At 45.0% G+C, this 18,981-nt stretch overlaps 1 protein-coding gene across 1 annotated transcript in view; it reads right to left on the minus strand.

Annotated features, from left to right (window-relative positions):
- Positions 1-18,981, minus strand: part of KIRREL3 (kirre like nephrin family adhesion molecule 3) — a 4,147,526-nt gene that overhangs the window by 2,179,827 nt on the left and 1,948,718 nt on the right. Inside the window, exon 7 of the mRNA XM_085647174.1 lies at positions 1,395-1,500. Coding sequence (XP_085503300.1) covers positions 1,395-1,500 — 106 coding nt within the window. The remainder of the gene's footprint in view (positions 1-1,394; positions 1,501-18,981) is intronic.

Consider the following 18,981-nt stretch of genomic DNA (forward strand, 5'->3'; position numbering starts at 1 on the left):
GTTCTGATTGCCATGATGACACAGGCATGAAGCTGTGTGAGAGAATGTTGGTGAGTGGAATGTTCGTGAGAGTGTGAGTCAGTTGGTGGATGGGCAGAGCAGCAGGGAGTCTGCTTCTGGTAGGGTTCTCTTTTAGGAAACATCCTACCTGAATAAAGATACCTAAAGAATGTACATGGACCGACCATCTTTTATTTACAACAGGCACTTTGTGCTTTTAGGCTCTATGTAGACTGATAGCTCTATTGTTTCAAATTGTTTGAGATTTTTCTTGAGTTGTGTTTTAACTTTATTACTGTTTACGTGCTTCATATATACATTGGCAATACGTTAAGCCTTTCTGCTTGTGTCAAGCTACCAGAGGGTTATGCATAGGTTAATTTAGTGACTTTTGTCATTCACCGTAACAAGGATTGTGATTGTTACCTGAATGAGGCTTTCAGCCACTCAACCAATAACTCAATTTTCTACATCTCGAGTACTGCCACTCTGGCCATGCTGCTGAGTACACTAGGGGCCTCGTTAGCATTCTGTGCCATTTGCAAACCGGAATAAAAACAAACATGCTTTACCAGGGTGGATGAGTCCTGTAGTTTCAGATGCCCATAAGATACAACTCTATCGAGGAGGTTTCTTCTGAGCATCACAATCTATGGAAGATGTGACGAATGAAGATAAACATAGCTTGAAAATTGGATAAACTTTCATCTACTGATGATGCCATATTTTGGACATATGTCCAAGATGGGCCATATGGAAGGTGATGTGGTTTGGAATCAGTGGATTTCTAAGGTGGATTTGACTAGTACCTTCAAAAAATGCCTGGCTGCTGAATAAATTAATCTTGAATATGAATTTCACCTGCACATCCAAAAGATATGGTGAAGTAGAAACAATATTTCGTGTGGAAATAACACAATTTGAATCAACCAGAAAAAGTTCAGTATCTTCCTTTCATGGGACCCTAAGAGGAAAAAACTTAGGTGAAGAAGCAGTCAACCTAGAAACCATAAACGTAATGAAAACTTAACATTCCAGTAACTGGCCTGATATCACAAATAGCTGCTGCAAGAAGAATTTGTGAGCATGTTACAGCTGAAAAGACTCCAGACACTCCGCCGGCTGCCTTAAACTGGAGATTTCAACCTTAATCACAATTGAGCTTTAATGAGTCTGAGCAATAGCTTTAAAGAGTCTGAGTAAAAGCTAAATACTCCATTCCATACTAGCAATCAAAGACGTGGTTTGTTTGTCACTGTGATTTAGTTAAAATGATCACAGTTGATGATTTTTACTTACTAACTATACAGTTGATGCTATTGATTATTATTAGGATAGCTAAACACTTACTTCCACATAAGTTTACCACACAAGATATTCCTGACAGTTGTTACCTGTAATGAATGACAGCTGGGTTTGCCTTGGCTGAGCAATTAAATTTCACATTATTATCTTCCAGGACGGGCTGAGGTTCCACAGATAGATTCACTATGGGTGGATCTAAAGAAAAAAGAAAGGGGTAGGCATGAGACTCACTGCTGTCACCCTGCAGTCTTCTAGAACCGTCAACAGTTTTACCAGTTGCCATTTACTAGATTGCCAGAGTCCCTGGTAAAATAATTCCCCAAACCCTCATGAAAGGGGAAGCAAGTGAGAGATTCAAGTACACCTCTAGCTCATTTACCACTATTTTGATTTACACATTCAACTTTTAGGTTACTTTTGTTTACTGTTGCAAAATTATTTGTTTTTACGGACAAATCACTCCTTCATACATCTTGGGGCCGATTCACAGAACTAACTTAAGACAAAATCCTAAACTTACTACTTTTGGTATTCACAGAAGTTAGGATTTTGACCTAAGACAGACCTAAGACAGACCTAAGACAGACTCCTAACTTCTGTGAATACCAAAAGTAGTAAGTTTAGGATTTTGTCTTAAGTTGGTTCTGTGAATCGGGCCCCTTACATATAGCATAAACTTTAATTATTCTCTCTGTTTCTGATCCTGTTACATTTACTCATTATACACTTCACATATCAGGAGCCAAGGAATTCCTTTAAAGATTGAACTACAAAGGGGGTTATTAGGATGGCAGAATTAAATCATTAATTTAACTTATAAATACAAGAAAATATATTAAAATAATTTGAAACGCTTCATAATTTTTATTTGGATATGTTTGTATAATTGGAAATAGGTTAATGTATAATATGTATTATTTTATATATGTTTATGTAATTTGTGGGAATTTTACATTTTATGAGTATATTGTTTTGCATTTACCTTGAGTGTCATCCCTAAGTTAATACACTTTGGAGTGGGAACAATAAATTCTACATGCTTAGTGTCCAGCACCTTCCCTGAGTTAATATAATTTGGAGCGGGAATAATTAGATATGTATGTTTAGTGTCCAGCACCTTCTGAGTTAATATAGTTTGGAATAGGAATAGTAAATTATATATTTTTAGTGTCCAGCACCTTCCCTGACTTTCGAGTTGGGAGTGGGAATAGTAAATTATATATGTTTAGTGTCCAGCACCTTTCCTGACTTTTTGTAGTTTGGAGTGGGAATAGTAAATTATTAGAACATAACTAATTGGGAAATAGGAAAACTGTCCTGAATGGCACATTGGTCCTGTACACAGTTCAGCATCACAAAGCATAGCGTAACAAATGAAGTGTTGGGGAGGCTCACACACAAGCAAGCCATGGGGTGGAAGTCACGATATTGAAGTGGTGTGTATGTCAGTAGTGGACAGGTGAGGAGTGTACTGTACAAAGAGATACCAGTATGTTTGTCACCAACATGAGCAAAGTGAGAGATGGGGTTGACAATTTAGATAGCAAACTGCCAGATGATTCTACTTTTTCAGATGATTCTACTTTTTCAGACCGCAGGAAAAACATCAGCAATCTGTTCCGAATTGCAAAGGAGATATGTGACATTATAATTGTGCATGCACAAGAACGTTTTTCTTTCGCAAAACATTTGGTGAGTGCCACATTATTGCAAAGTGAACACTTTGCAAAATAAGATAAATCCTACTCTGAGCAAGCTCTGAATGATGCCGTGGAAGCTTATCCTATGCTAAACAAAGAGGACCTGAAAACTGAGTTGACTGTACTGTACAGAATGAGTGTATACCGGAAGGCCACTGGTGCCATTTCTTTGCTGGCGTTAATTCAGAAACTTAATATGGAAAAGTCACTTACAAAAACAGTGGCTTTACTAACAATTGTCATTACCACTCCTATAACAACAGCAAAGTCGGAGCAATGTTTTTCCACCTTAAACAGAATAACGACATTCCTGAGGAACACAATGATTTAGGAAAGACTGAATGCTTTAGCAATGCTCTCTATAGAGAGCGACCTAGTTAAAAGAATGCCAGACTTTAACGTTCAAGTTATTGAAAAGTTTGCTGCTCTTAACCCCTTCCCTGCTCATGACGGGTGCCGTGTGCTCATGACGGAGTGGTTCCGTCATGCTGCGGCAGTTGGCGGCCGCTCCGCCCACGCAGCACTAATTCCCCGCCTGTGCGGGCGATTAGCACCGTGGGCGGAGTCATGATGGAACCACTCCGTCATGAGCACAGCTCAACCGTGACTCATGACGGAGTGGTTCCATCATGAGCACGGCGCCACTGCAGTGCCCCCAAACCCCCCCCCCCCCCAGCGCCGCGCCAGAATTCCCGCCGCGGCGAAGGGGTTAAAGACAGACGTGCTGATTCTATCTACAAAAAGTGAAAAATACGTTGAATGCTGCTAGTTTGTGACCTGTTTAGTTGTTTTAATTAAAAATCATCTGTGAGGTACTCAGAAATACATAGTATCTCGAAGTCTGTTATGAAGCTGTGGTTAGACTGAATAAACAGCTACCTATGTTATATGACATCTCTTTATTATTGTAATAACTGCACTTTCACAATTGCTTTATTAACCTTCCTGCGTCCCCAAATTTGCTTGAAAATGCACCATTTGTCCACTCTTTCTTCAAAATTATCTCGGGGGGGGGGGGGGGGGGAGAAACACCCCCGAACCACGGTTGTGCAGGCTCACTAGGAATGTCACCAGCTCCCACTGGTTATAGGTGATGAGGGGGGTAGTTTTTCAATAATTTTTTTTTTAATTAAAAAAAACCCATTACAAATATAAAAAATATATATATATATTTGAGAACATTTGTGAAATTTACAGAGACTTTTGTGGAGTAATGTTTAAATTAAAATAAAAAACCACTTAAAAAGTGAACATTTGAAATAAAAGGTTAAAAAAAAATATGATTTTTGTTTTATAGTAGTGAAAATCAAAAATTCTAAATAAATTAATATTTAATGCAGAGGTGTTTTGGGATGGTATTGTTTTTATATATAAAATGAATATATTTTGAAACAATTTAATAATTGAATAAAATATTCAATACATTGTAAATTTTGAAGATGTTTGATTTTGAAAATAATGTTATAAATTAGAATTTTTTTTATATGTTTATATTGTTATATAATAATTATATTTAACTTTTTTAATTATTAATTTAACTTATAAATACAAGAAAATATATTAAATAATTTGAAAAGTCTCGATTTTTACTTGGATATGTTTGTATAATTGGAAATAGGTTAATATATAATGTGTATTATTTTATATGTGTTTATGTAATTTTTTTGGGAATATTACATTTTATGAGTATATGGTTTTGCATTTTCCTTGAGTGTCTTCCCTGAGTTAATACAGTTTGGAGTGGGAAGAATAAATTATATATGTTTAGTGTCCAGCACCTTCCCTGAGTTAATACAGTTTGGAGTGGGATTAGTAGATTATATATGGTTAGTGTCCTGCACCTTCCCGGACTTTTTGTAGTTTGGAGTGGGAATAGTAAATTGTATATGTTTAGTGTCCAGAAGTTTCCCTGAGTTAATACAGTTTGGAGTGGGAATAGTAAATTGTATGTTTAGTGTCCAGCAGTTTCCCTGAGTTAATATAGTTTGGAGTGGGAATAGTAAATTATATATGTTTAGTGTCCAGCAGTTTCCCTGAGTTGGTATAGTGTAGAGTGGGAATAGTAAAAAATTAGGGGCTCATTAGGATGGCGGGCGGAGGCACAACCGCGGTGCTGGCGGAAAATGACCTTTGCGCACTCCAGCAGTGGTCCTCGCGCCTGCCATATTACAATGGGCAAACATAGCCCATTTTCCGTCTGCTACGGAGCGACGTGAACCGCCAGAAATATGTGCTCGCCACCGCGATGGAGGGAGCCAATAGTGACCCACTGCCATACAGAATGACGTTCTGTCCGCCATACAAATCACGATGCCCCAAACAGCCCATCACACCGCAGCGGAGAATCCATCCACCCAGAGACGGCAGAAGCATGACAGCGGACCGCGACGCCAGACTCCTGGTTCCCTCCACCTGGTCCTGACTGCAATGGATCCAGCACTTCAATGCATTCTGCTGCTGTACCCCATCCACTACCAGCAAGTAATGGTCCATCGCGGACACAGCCGCAAAACACGACTCCGGACACAATCACAACACAATTCCTGTGCTCACATACGGTTCCTGTTCACATCAGAAACTCTGGTGGGGACATGAACATATCCCGCAGTGTACCCACATATGTCCTACCTGTCAGAAAATCACCCCTTCCCATCCGGGTCACCCATCAACCGCAAAATCACTGCAATATCCCGGTCACGTCACCGCAGCGAGGAAGACGCGGGAAAACTTGCGCACAATGTAGTAGGCAGGTCCGGTGCCAGGCATGGGCAGTCTGCAAAGATTTACAGGGATCCACCTCCACCCTTTCCACACTATGCTTCCCACATCCATTTAGGAACATGCTGTGTGGTCCTCCTGTACAATTCATCTGCCAGGTGTAGCCAGACCTTGCACCTCACACACCAAAGGACAAGGGAGACTGACTTTGAAGGTGGGGTGAAGAAGAACACCGTGCACTGAAGCTCAGGAGCTGGACAACCCTCCTCCTCACACCTACCTCTCACTAATGTGAAGCAAACTGAGTATGATCACAAAATGAAGACTCACACTGCCTATGAACATCCACTGAACTGTACACACTGCCTGTCAAGTTACACACTAACACCCAACACTGACACCCAGACACATACTCATACCATAGCCCAGCAGCAATGGAGGACAATGAATGGGCCAGCCAAAAGTGGCCAGTGCTGGAAAACCATGGAGCAAGCCACATAGCATATGTACATCATATGCAAGAGAAGAAACGCATCACACCATCCTTAGGCCATCAAATCAGACATGGGTAGCACAGTGAGTGAAATTAAACCAAAGTGACCTCTGTGCAACAACTCAGGGAGACATCAAGGCAAGCCATGCATAGGCACATGTATGATAGGAAGTGTCTGAAGTCATACAGTGACCAGCCACACATCTGTCTCAACTTACTTGACATGTGTATGACATCAGTACAACACACATGGTCCATTGTCATACTCCTTGACTGTCAAACACAAGTAGGACCTTCACACATACCCATCCTCTACCCACCTTACACCTGCAGCACTCAAGACCGGTGAGAAACACACATAATGGTCAAAATGATGTTCTGTGGATGCAATGACAAGCAATCACACTCCCTGTGGTGCATCCACAAACATCACACTCACACTCAGGGATGCGTGAACCAATGCAAACACAGAACCAATAGCCAAACACAAAGCTCACAAACAACATCCACAGAAGTACAACAAGCCCACACATGGGCAGCCAAACAGTGGAAAGGCAATGTGACCCTAGACAGAACAGGAATACACAACATTGTCACTCAGGGCCAATGCACAGACACCATATCTCAACACAAACAAGAAGTGCATCCTCAAAAATCAATCATGAACACTAATTGGGATCAGTGGGACAATAAGCTAACATAGAAAGAGACACCACGCCACTCATCAAGTGAACAAGGTACCACAATGTACCACAAGCATGCACAATCCTGACAAGTGACAGGTCAAAAATAGGAGGACAAACTACCAATGTGTACTCAAAACAAGCCCAGTAACAAGAATGCACCTTGCTTCATGTGACAGACACACAGGTAATGCGTACTACACCAGCAACACACATCTGAATGTCTCACACAGCAACAACTACTCACACACAACATCATGCAAATAACATCATACTCACATGCAGCTGTCAGTAGAAAGAGCCAACACAGGCCAAACACTGCATATATCCACAACAAAAACACAACAGATGCATTTACCAATCCCTCACATTGCAAACTCAGCTGGACATCAGGGGGATGCACAACAAGCATGTACAAGGCAACATACACTGCCAACACTGCATGCACACCAAGCAGTGTGTGCACACCAACCAAATCAGTAGCACACACATCTGAGTGCCACACCATGAACTCACACAATAAAATTCATCACAGCACACAGAGAACATCATACTCAGGAAGGGTAGCAGTACCGCAGCAAACACACATACAGCTCACCAATCACCCACAGATGCACAACTCAGGGAAACCCAGATGCAAACAACATGACTAGAGGACTGTGATGCTCAAACATATGCACTGCACATGACTAACCATGATAGAAAATCATTAGAAGAAAATAACACATAACTAATTGGGAAACTGTCCTAAGTGGCACATTGGTCCTGTACACAGTTCAGCATCACAAAGCATAGAGTAACAAATGAAGTGTTGGGGAGGCTCAAACACTGGCAAGCCATGGGGTGGAAGACATGATATTGATGTGGTGTGTACGTCAGTAGTGGACAGGTGAGGAGTGTACTGTACACAAACACATAGAGGAGTCACTCACAATGTGTAGGCATCAGCAGCCCCTATGGGGGATGGCATGACTACACATACCACATACCATACTGTAGCCAAAAATAGGTCAAGTGACAGTAATGCATGAGAAAACCCACAAATAGTGTAGCTGAGCAGGTCTGCACAGGGAGCACAAACATTAATAAGACACATGGCTGATCAACAAAACACAACACAGACTTGGCAGTCACATACTCTGCATACGCACAACTGGCAGCAACAAGTAGGTGTCTACCAGGAGTGCAAGGACACACTGAACAGTACCCAACCTACAACTCCTACATGTGCCCACATTATGAAGCACATGGGAGACAATTGAAACAAACAGGCACTCATTACCTGGGTCATACATGTGTGCAGTTGGCATTGCAGGGGCACACACACACATCAACTCTACTGCCAATGTCAGCCCATTCACACTGTAGGACTACTCAAGTGCACACATTCAAATATATCCATGTGACCAGGAAGACAGGCCATCACAAGATGACCACACATCAACACTGCTGTACACACATCAAGAAAGATCACACAGATATGATGGACCCTGGCCACCACGCAAGTAATCCTGTGGATAGAAGTCACCTCTGTTCTGGTATTGCACCATAACATGACATGTGTACAATTTAGCAAACATGACCACATAATGAGTACGATAACAATAGATCATAACAAACAACCATCATTGCATCCTCAAGCCTCAGAGTGAACAAGAACTAAAGTGCCTTTCACCTCTGGCAAACTCTGAAAAAGTAAAACAAGCAATTGGCAATGTTAAAATGGCATACAGAGCATTTGTCACAAGCAACCATACCCATACAGAAAACATTTTATTTAGCAAGGACACTGACAAAGCAGACAACAGGAGTAACTGTCTTTATTACATATCACCCAGATAGGCAGCAAAAGTAGAAAACAGCAAGGCCATTAGCCAGTCCATAGTTCCAATTATGTATATGTGTGCATGAGAACCTGCACAGGGAATGGGTGACCCTGTACACTGCCATGGTGAGGCAGAGTCTATTTTTATCATATAGTACCCCAGGCCTGTTCTGCCCACACCTGAAGTACGAAACCCTTGCATAGACCCTGCCTGATTTGTAGGCCGGTCTGACTAAAAATTACAGCCAGCTTCTCTCTGCGAGGCCTCCTGTTCCAAACTATAGAGCTCCCACCTTTTCAGTGTGCGCAAAAGTACACCGTCGCAAAGTTCACTGTGTCACTGTCTCTCTCTCTACCCTGTTGAAATATAGCCCACCACATCCTGAGTACATCTTGTTATGAAAACAGAGAAGTTCCCACCGCAAGAGCATCAGACCAGGGTGATTGATTTGGCAACCAAGACATTATATATATATATTTTATCTACTGGCAGTCGCCAGTAGATAGTTATAGTTAGGACCGAGTTTCCATAGGAAATCTCAAAATTCTATTTTGAATAACTTTGGCGCCGGTTGACGAATCTTTGCGAAATTTTCAAAACAAATGGGGTGCTCCGTTCAGCTCCTACCCTGAAAGTCTTGGGGTGATTCGTCAAGCGGGGGCCGAGAAAAAGGGGGGTCCCAAAACGCGTTTTCTCCATGCATTTTTCCATAGGACCTTTAGTCGAAGGTACAGCCCGAATGGCTGAACAGAATTGCGTGAAATTTGGCAGAGAGGTAGCCATAAAGTCAAGGAAGTGCCTTTTGCAGGTCTGGTGTAAATCCGTTCAGTATTTCCTGAGAAAATAGCATATCAATATCTATACGCGCGCACCGTGCGCGCACTGTGCATGCTCCGTGCGCGCACGGTGCCGTGCACAAGCGTAATTCTGATTGGAGGATAGATGTCAGTAAACATTCGAATCGGTCGAAATCAGGCAGTGTCGGCCGCCATTTTGTCTGTCGCACTGAAAAGGAAAGGTGGAGAACGTGAACAGGGGGTAGAGTAGGGAGTTCCTGACCCCCTAGCCATTGTCAGGGGGTCACAGTAGGACCACGAAGGGCCAAAAAAAGATTTTCATTTTTTTTAAAAAAAATCGCGGGGTGCGCGCACGCTAAAAAAAAAAAACATAAAAAAATGAATTAAAAATCAAGTTTAAGTGTTTAGATATTAGGTGGCTCTAAAAAGAGCCGTTGTGTTTATTGAGTGTTTTTCGGTACCTACAAGTAAGTACCGATGCAGAGTCTAAAGTTCAAGAGGAAGACTCTGTTCCCTTCATCATTGAAATGTACACCGTCTCCTCTATAAACGTCTTGCATGTTGTAACGCAAGTTGTTGTGGTATATAGAACTTATACCATAGTCTCTGAGGAAAGTGTACACCGTCTCCTCTATAAATGTCTTGCATGTTGTAACACAAGTTGTTGTGGTATATAGAACCCATACCATAGCCTCTGAGGATAGCAGAAACAGACTTATTGACGTGCTTTCTTGCTTTGTCAATCTGTGGACAATGTTGGTTGGACCAGTTCCACTTTTATTAGAATATACAAAGGCAGTTTGTGGAAAAAGTAACATCAATTACACAAAGGTGTCCTTTACACGCATTTCCAGACCTACCCCAGTTAAAGTGCCTAGGTCATTTCCACCACAGTGCACAATAATAAGGTTAGGCTGTGGGAGATGTAGGAAGGATTTCACCAAAGGCATTAATTGGTGCCACTTTAACCCTCTCTGACCAATCCATTTAATGTCTACATTTGGCAAAGCAAGGTCTCTCACAATACCTCTTTTTTCTGCATACTTTTCACTCCAGAAGACATAGCTGTGACCTATAATCCACACTGAACATCTTCCAAGGAGATCTGGATGCACTCAGAAGGTGTCTTTCAGTAGAATGGCAATATGAAATGAAAGATAGTTGTAAAATGGAGGCATACATACTTTTTTAAAATAAAAAGAACTCATTGGCTGTTTCAAACCATTCTACACTAAAAACTAGGCTGTATGTTTACATTTATAAAAGCATGTTTTGTATTGGTTCTGAAAAATGTGTTCCCACAGAACATTAGTTTGGATTTGCTGTTAGGTTCGAAAAGTCAAGCACTCTTGCTCTTTGGATTTGAAACATTGTGTGCTGAACTTCTGACCTCTCTGCTCACACCAGTGTTCCATGACCTGTTGCTATGCTAGGAGGTAGAAGTCATGTTGGGGGTAGGGATAATTTGGAAAGGGTTGAAATTTTCAACCAATAGAAATGTGTGTTTCCATTTGAAAAAATGTGGGAAGCAATGTGATTTGAAGTTAACATGTATATGTGTGAATAAAGAGAGGGAAACTGTGCCATTTACTGGTTCTGGTGAGAGGAGTACAGTTCAGAGATTCTGGCTCTGATAAACTGCTGTGTGACTGCCACATTTCTTTCTCAACTAACTAATTTTAAAGGTGAGTTATGAATTTGAGAGGGGATGTATGTGGTGTATTATGATATAAATAATAGAAATAAGATTCTTCTTTTAAAGTTGTGTTTAACATTTTATGTTTTGGAAGATATTTAACTGTCTTGAACTTGTAAGATATTATGGAGTATGTCTTCACCATAAGTTAAGGTGTACTGGTATCACCTAGGAATACTGTTTTGTGCCAAGAATCACACCATGAGTTTGTGTGCACACATGAATTGTTGTCAGAGATTTAATTTGTGTTGCTGTTGTTCTGTAAGACTTGCAGTTGTAGGAAAGGGGCAGCTTTTTTTTTTTTTTAACTGTGATGGTTAGCATTCAGTAGAAATAATTCTTGAACTGTGATGGTTAGCATTTAGCAGAAATCACTATCTCACAAATGAGAGGCAAATGCAAACACATTTGAAATTATCAAGGTAGATTTTCCTTCCACTTTTAAAGTTGTGTATTACATTTTATGTTTTGGAAGATATTTATCTGCCTTGAACTTGTAAGATATTATGGATTATGTCTTCAGCATAATTTAAGGTGTACTGGTATTACCCAGGAACACTGTTTTGTGCATAGAATCACACCATGAGTGTGTGTTCACAGGAATTGTTGTCAGAGATTTAATTTGTGAAGTTGTTGTTCTGTAAGATTTGCACTCCCAGGACATGGGCAGCCTGTTTTCTTCAACTGTGATGGATAGCATTGAGCAGAAATCAGTATTTCAGAAATGAGAGGCAAATCCTAACACGTTTTAAATCAACATGGTAGATTTACATTCCACAACTGGAAAGGGTGAGGTATTTTTGTACATGTTCAAAACTCCAATTTACCGTTACCACACATGTACTCTTATATACATTTCTGCAGTCTTCATGCAGTTGTGCAAGTCTCCATGCAGATCTCTCTTGCACCTGACAATACACAGTCTCCAGAAACACTCTTTGCAGACACGCAGTAGCTTCTCCTACACTCCCATGCGTACTACTCAGCTCTGTGTGGTGTTTCAGATAGCAGTGTGTAACGCAAACACATTCAACGTCACCAAGGCTCATTTCCTTTACTCTAGTCTAATCACTCACCCTGTAACACATGCTCATGGTCTCAAGTAGCTGTTAGGACATGTGCTCTTTTCTGCTTCTCTAAAATATAAGAAAAATGTGTCAGGCTGTCAAAGTAATTATCACTTGCTCCACCACAGTAGTAAATGTGCATTGAAATTGCCAAAGAATATAGTTTTCTGCCTAGAATCAGACCATGAGTCTGTCTGCACACAGGAATTGTTGTCAGAGATTTAATTTGTGTTGCTGTTCTGAAAGACTTGCACTTGCGGGAAAGGGGCTGTTTGTTTTCTTCAACTGTGATGGTTAGCACTCAGCAGAAATCACTATCTCACAAATGAGAGGCAAATGCTAACACATTTGAAATTAACAGGGTAGATTTTCCTTCCAATCTTGCAATGGGTGAGGTAGTTCCTACATGTTCAAAACTCCAATTAACCCTTAACACATGTACTCTTACATACATCTCTGCAGTCTTCATGCAGTTGTGCAAGTCTCCATGCAGATCTCTTGCACCAGACAATACACAGTCTCAAGAAACACACTTTGCACACACGCAGCAGCTTCTCCTACACTCCCATGCGAACTACTCAGCTCTGTGTGGTGTTTCAGATAGCAGTGTGTAATGCAAACACATTCAACTTCACCAAGGCTCATTTCCTTTGCTCTAGTCTAATCACTCACCCTTTAACACATGCTCATGGTCTCAAGTAGCTGTTAGGACATGTGCTCTTGTGTGCCTCTGTAAACTATAAGGAAAATGTGTCAGGCTGTCACATTAATTATCACTTGCTCCACCACAATAGTAAATGTGCTTTGAAATTGCCAATCAAATATCGTTTTCTGCCTAGAATCACACCATGAGTCTGTCTGCACACAGGAATTGTTGTCGGAGATTTAATTCATGTTGCTCTTGTTTTGTAAGACTTGGACTCGTAGGAAAGGGTCAGCTTATATGATAGGATTTGAAAAGCTCAAAAAAAATTGTAATGAATTAAAATTACATAAAGGTATTTTTTTGAGTTTCTTGCAGGTATTGCTGAGCAACAGTGAAAAAATGTAAAGATGCCTATAAAGTCAAGAAAGAGAAAAGAACGACCACAACAACTAAGGTGCCGATCCGTGAAAAATATTCCCTGTACGAATCGTATCTGGATTTTTTTCCGTACGAATCGTACAAGTGCCGTACAAACTGCCAAGTACGATTCGTATGGGAAAAAGTCCTTACGAATCACATTGGGAAAATTCCCCCACACCACCTCGGGTCGGAAATTGTGTCCGACACGTCCCCGGACGATTTTACGTACGAATCGGAAAAATGAAGTCCGACCGCGCAAGTACGATCCGTACCGGCCGGATTGTACAACCGTATGGAAAAAACACCGTCAGGAGCGAACTCCTATAGCAACCATGGAGACGTGCCCGCATACACGCCGAACACCCCCCAGCCCCCGTATGTACGCGCGGAACCCCCCCCCATCCCCCGTATGTACACGCCAAACCCCCCCCATCCCCCGTATGTACACGCCAAACCCCCCCCATCCCCCGTATGTACACGCCAAACCCCCCCCATCCCCCGTATGTACACGCCAAACCCCCCCATCCCCCCGTCTGTACGGAGCGTACCCCCACCCCCGTCTGTACGGAGCGTACCCCCCACCCCCGTAATGTACGGAGCGTACCCCCCACCCCCGTAATGTACGGAGCGTACCCCCCACCCCCGTCTGTACGGAGCGTACCCCCCACCCCCGTATGGACGGAGCATACCCCCACCCGTGTATGGACGGAGCATACCCCCACCCGTGTATGGACGGAGCGTACCCCCACCCGTGTATGGACGGAGCGTACCCCCACCCGTGTATGGACGGAGCGTACCCCCACCCGTGTATGGACGGAGCGTACCCCCACCCGTGTATGGACGGAGCGTACCCCCACCCGTGTATGGACGGAGCGTACCCCCACCCGTGTATGGACGGAGCATACCCCCACCCCACCCGTGTATGTACGGAGCGAACCCACACCCCACCAGTGTATGTACGCACCCTACCCCAGGCCCCAACACCAGCACCCTCACCCAACATCGTGCATGTACGAGTCGTACTAAGCCATAGCAAAGGTCAGCACTGTACAACAACATGGCCGAAGTAAGCACCGTACAGACGCTAAAAACACTCGTACTCAACCAGGACAAAGCAAAACACCACAAGGAGAGTCAATTCGAATCGCACAACACCACAAAACATGTCCAACAAGCCCAAAGACAACCTATACACTGACCTGCAACTGCCAAACACCTAAACAGAGGCCCAAAACACAACCACTCCTTATAACACACCCACCCAAAGTTCAAACACAGCCACACCCACAAATGGACCAATAAAAAGGGCCCACACACACAAACCATGATCCTTTGCAACAGACGCACTGCTGCCAGACCACACATACAAACAATTGCACCATACTTCAACCTTCACTACACCGCATACCTTCACACAACCACCTTCACAAACACCCCCTCATCACATTCACACCCACCTCCACAACCACACCCACACACCCACAACCATCCACACCCACACCATGCCCACCACCAAGAATCCAAAGTTCACTACGCAAGAGTTGGAGAACCTTGTCGATGAAATCATCAGAGTCGAGCCACAGCTCTTTGGTACATTGTTCAGACAGACCAGCATATCCGAAAAATCTGCCATGTGGCAGAGGATTGTTGATGCGGTGAAAGCTGTTGGGGCCACCAGAAGGACCAGGCATGAATGCCAAGCCAGGTGGTACGATCTGCGGAGGACGGTCTGCCGCAAAATGACCGACGACCACAACCAGGCCAACATCACTGGAGGAGGGCCGCCCTGCAGACCGGTACACTACCATCCCTGGGAGGAGAAGGTGATGGCCACGCTGCCGCCGGTGGGAGTGCACAGATTAGAAGGAGTCCGAGAGCCTGGTGAGTACACAAACAACTCACCTCACATGGGGGGGAAAGCCATCCACAACCCAAATCCCAATAATGCACCCACCCACCCCAAAGCCATCACCGGACTCAACCACATTCCTAAAACACGCACATGCCACTAGCGCCTCCATGCCCCAAGCAAGGCCATGCCAAGTCACAGGCCACACAAAACACCAACACAAGACAGGATATCCCGGATGCCGGGAGGGTGGGCCTCAAAATTAACATAGTGCAACTCAGAAGCAGACAACAATGCCCTCAGCCCATATGGCGTAGGTCACAGCCAAACAAACAGTGTGTCCCCACACAGTAATGACTTGCGTGCAAATGGCGGCCGCGTTGCATGACGACATGGGTGTGAAGGCACAATTTGCACATAACAGCAGCTAATGAACAGGCAACACTGTGAAAGAGGGGCAGCACACACCACCACAGCAGCAGCGCAGACTCAGACACTCCACCCAATGGGTGCCTGGAGATTATAAACAAACCCACATGAACAAGCCAATGGCCTTTCAAAGACCTGCAAACTGTGTGTGCCCAGGAAGCTGGGCTGAGGTGACAGAGGGTGACAGACAGAGGGAGGGAGAGGGGGAGAGAGAGAGGGAGGGAGACAGAGGGGGATACAGGAAGACGGACAGAGGGAGGAGGCTGACAGGGAGGGAGAAAGGGAGACACAGGGAGACGGACAGAGGGAGGAGGCTGACACAGGGAGGGGGAAAGTGAGACACAGGGAGATGGAGAGAGGGAGGAGGCTGACACAGGGAGGGAGGGAGAGGGGGAGAGAGGGAGATGGACAGAGGGAGGAGGCTGACACAGGGAGGGAGAGAGAAGGAGACGGACAGAGGGAGGAGGCTGACACAGGGAGGGAGAAAGGGAGACACAGGGAGACGGCTGACACAGGGAGGGAGGGAGAGGGGGAGAGAGAGGGAGGGAGGGAGAAAGGGAGACACTGGGAGACCAATTCACCCTTGGGTGGTGTGGGCATGTCCGCTCGTCAGAAGGTGGACTGCGTGCATGTAGACAAGGTTAGGCAGTGCCTGAATCCCCCCTTTTTCCATAGCAAAACACTGGGCCATGTGTCAATCTGTGCACGAGTAGATCCGTGCTGAAGGCACAAACCTAACCTTACACCCAGTAGACCCACTCACTGTGTGTGTTAGAACCCAGTCACAAATGCATAAGTTACCTACCTGCATTCTCTAAGTGTTTGGAACAACACCATTTGCCCACGTACAGTGCAACACGTAAGGCGGCAATGCATGACTTGCTATGCCCGCTCACTACACTGCTGACTGCAGTCAAAAATGATGCATCAACTAAGAGTGTGTCACACATAGGTAAAGTCTCGAAAGCTGTGGCCAAGGGACATACCCATGCACAAGTGCACTGTGAGAGGAGTGCCAGACATATCCAACTACCCAGAGGAACTGTGCAAACTTTAATATGAATGAAACATGGATGTCGCATGGAACACAAAACACAATTAATATTGTCTCTCTCACACACAGGTCAACGTCGTCGATCTCCCCCCCCCCCCCAACCTGGGGGGGGGGGGAAGACTCACAGGACCAGGCTCTGCGGGAAGAGGATCCCACCGGCAGTGACTACTCTCACCACACCGTGGATGACCCCGACCAACCTGGCCCCTCTGGTGTCCAACCACCTGCAGCACCTGCGTCCGGTACAACTGGGCCAACCACCACCCCCATTCCTGCCACATCCCAGGAGACACGCAGGAGCCCTGCCCACCCACCACAACGCAGCCAGTCTTACCAGGAGGGACAAGGTTCTCCGGGGACCCAGGAGGAGGCAGGCGACACCGCAAATGCCATCCCTCAGGGGTCCCGGAGACCCGATGTGCCCACAACGGCAGGCCAGGCGCAAGTGGGCAGGGGTGGTGGGAGTGGAGGATGGCGGAGGCGCGAGCCTGACCAGTTGGCTCAGGAACCGGTATTTTCCCACGTCAGCAACATCCTGGACACATACCGGCGTGACACCAGGGGCATCAGCCAGGTAGTGGAGGCCCTCAATGAGATGAAGAACATGCAGGCCGAGCAATATGCCAGTCAACAGCGACACCAAGGACGGATGGAGGCAAGACTGGCTGAGCTCCTGATGGTGCACACGGAAATGAACCGTTCACTCCGTCGGATTGCCAACAACATGGGCAACCCTCCCTGTGCCACCAGGCGAAGAACATCACCAGCCACAGGGAGGGATCAGGAGGAGGAGGATTCATCCGACGGAGCATCACAAGCATCGTCACGGCCTGCTTCTGAGGGTCCCCGCAGGAAGGTGGGTCGTCCACGCAAAAGACCGTGAGAGTCAGCGGAACATCACCATCTCCCAGGTCACCTGGCCTGGCACCTGGCCCACTGGCCCAACAGCAGCACATCAGCAAATGACATTCTCTGCCACATAGACTTGCTGGTCACTGTCTGACCAATGTTGACAAAGACTGTGGCATGGACTCTGATGATTTCCAATGGCAAGGATACCGACTCCCCCAGTGAACTTTGGATTCTACACACCCGGAAAGCCCCTCTTGTCACCCCCCCCCCCCCCCCCAACATGTACCCCACCACAAATAAAATTCATCACAATCAAGAGATGATGCCTTCATTTTGCATTATTCCATTACATGTGTGTGTTGTAAAGTCAAACCATGCCTGAGTTTTTAAATGACTACAACCATCCATACCCTGGGGTCTGAGTCTGGCACAGGACACATGGGTCACAATGTATCATCCAATACAGACATGGAGCACCATACTCACCCGTGATGGGCACAACCAGCTGAGGGGTTGCCCGCACAACTGTGCCGACAGACCTATTTAGTAGAGCAACAGTCATGCGCAGAGGTCAGGGATAATGTGGAGTGTCCTGGGGTGCTACTCCCAGGTATGTGTAGATAGGTGGCAGAACCATGTCCTGCATGCTTGAGTCAGGTGGATGTGGAGAATGGTTGCCTGGCCAACGTTGCATGCATGTGGATGGCACAATAGGGTCTTGGATCACAGTGTCACAAGGTTGTGTTGGGGTTGTGGGCTGCATCCTGAGTGTGGGCGTGGATTGAGAAGGTCATCCTGCAGCTGCCAGTGATCCATTCCCCCCATCTCTGTTGGACGTCGATGTGGCATGGTCGCCGGATGTAGAAGCAGAGCTGTGCAGTTGCACCCTGTATGTGGACAAGTATCATGGGAGTTGTAATGCACATGTCTGTAGAGTGCAGGGAAGGATTAGACACGGATGTTGTAGTTGACCTGGGGGATGGTCTCTTGCCTTGAGGTGGATGGAACTGGGGATCTTGTGCATAATGCAGAGTGTGCTGCAGCATGAGGCACAGATGCTGCTGATCAGCATAGCACATGTGAGCAAGCAATCCATGATGAGCACAAGCTCGTTGCGTGGACACTGGCTGCCCTTGCTGCAGGGCCTGCAGCAGCATGCGCCATGTCAAGAAAACAATGCCACAAGTTGCACACAAAGACAAGGATCTCAGGATGGAAATATGCATAAGGTGTATGTCAAGGAAGGAATGTCTGGTTCAACATGGCAAACACACACACAATGGATGCACATGCAGCACAGTGGCCGTCGTGGAGACTGACATGCCACAATACCTACACAGCCATGGACATCATGAACAATACAGATTATAATCCCTGACAAACAGCTTGCTACTCTACCCATAGACTCATAGGCACTATCTCAGATAACTATGCCAGACATGCCGT

This window comes from Triturus cristatus, chromosome 3_2 (assembly GCF_964204655.1).
Source record: "Triturus cristatus chromosome 3_2, aTriCri1.1, whole genome shotgun sequence".
Lineage (NCBI taxonomy): Eukaryota > Metazoa > Chordata > Amphibia > Caudata > Salamandridae > Triturus > Triturus cristatus.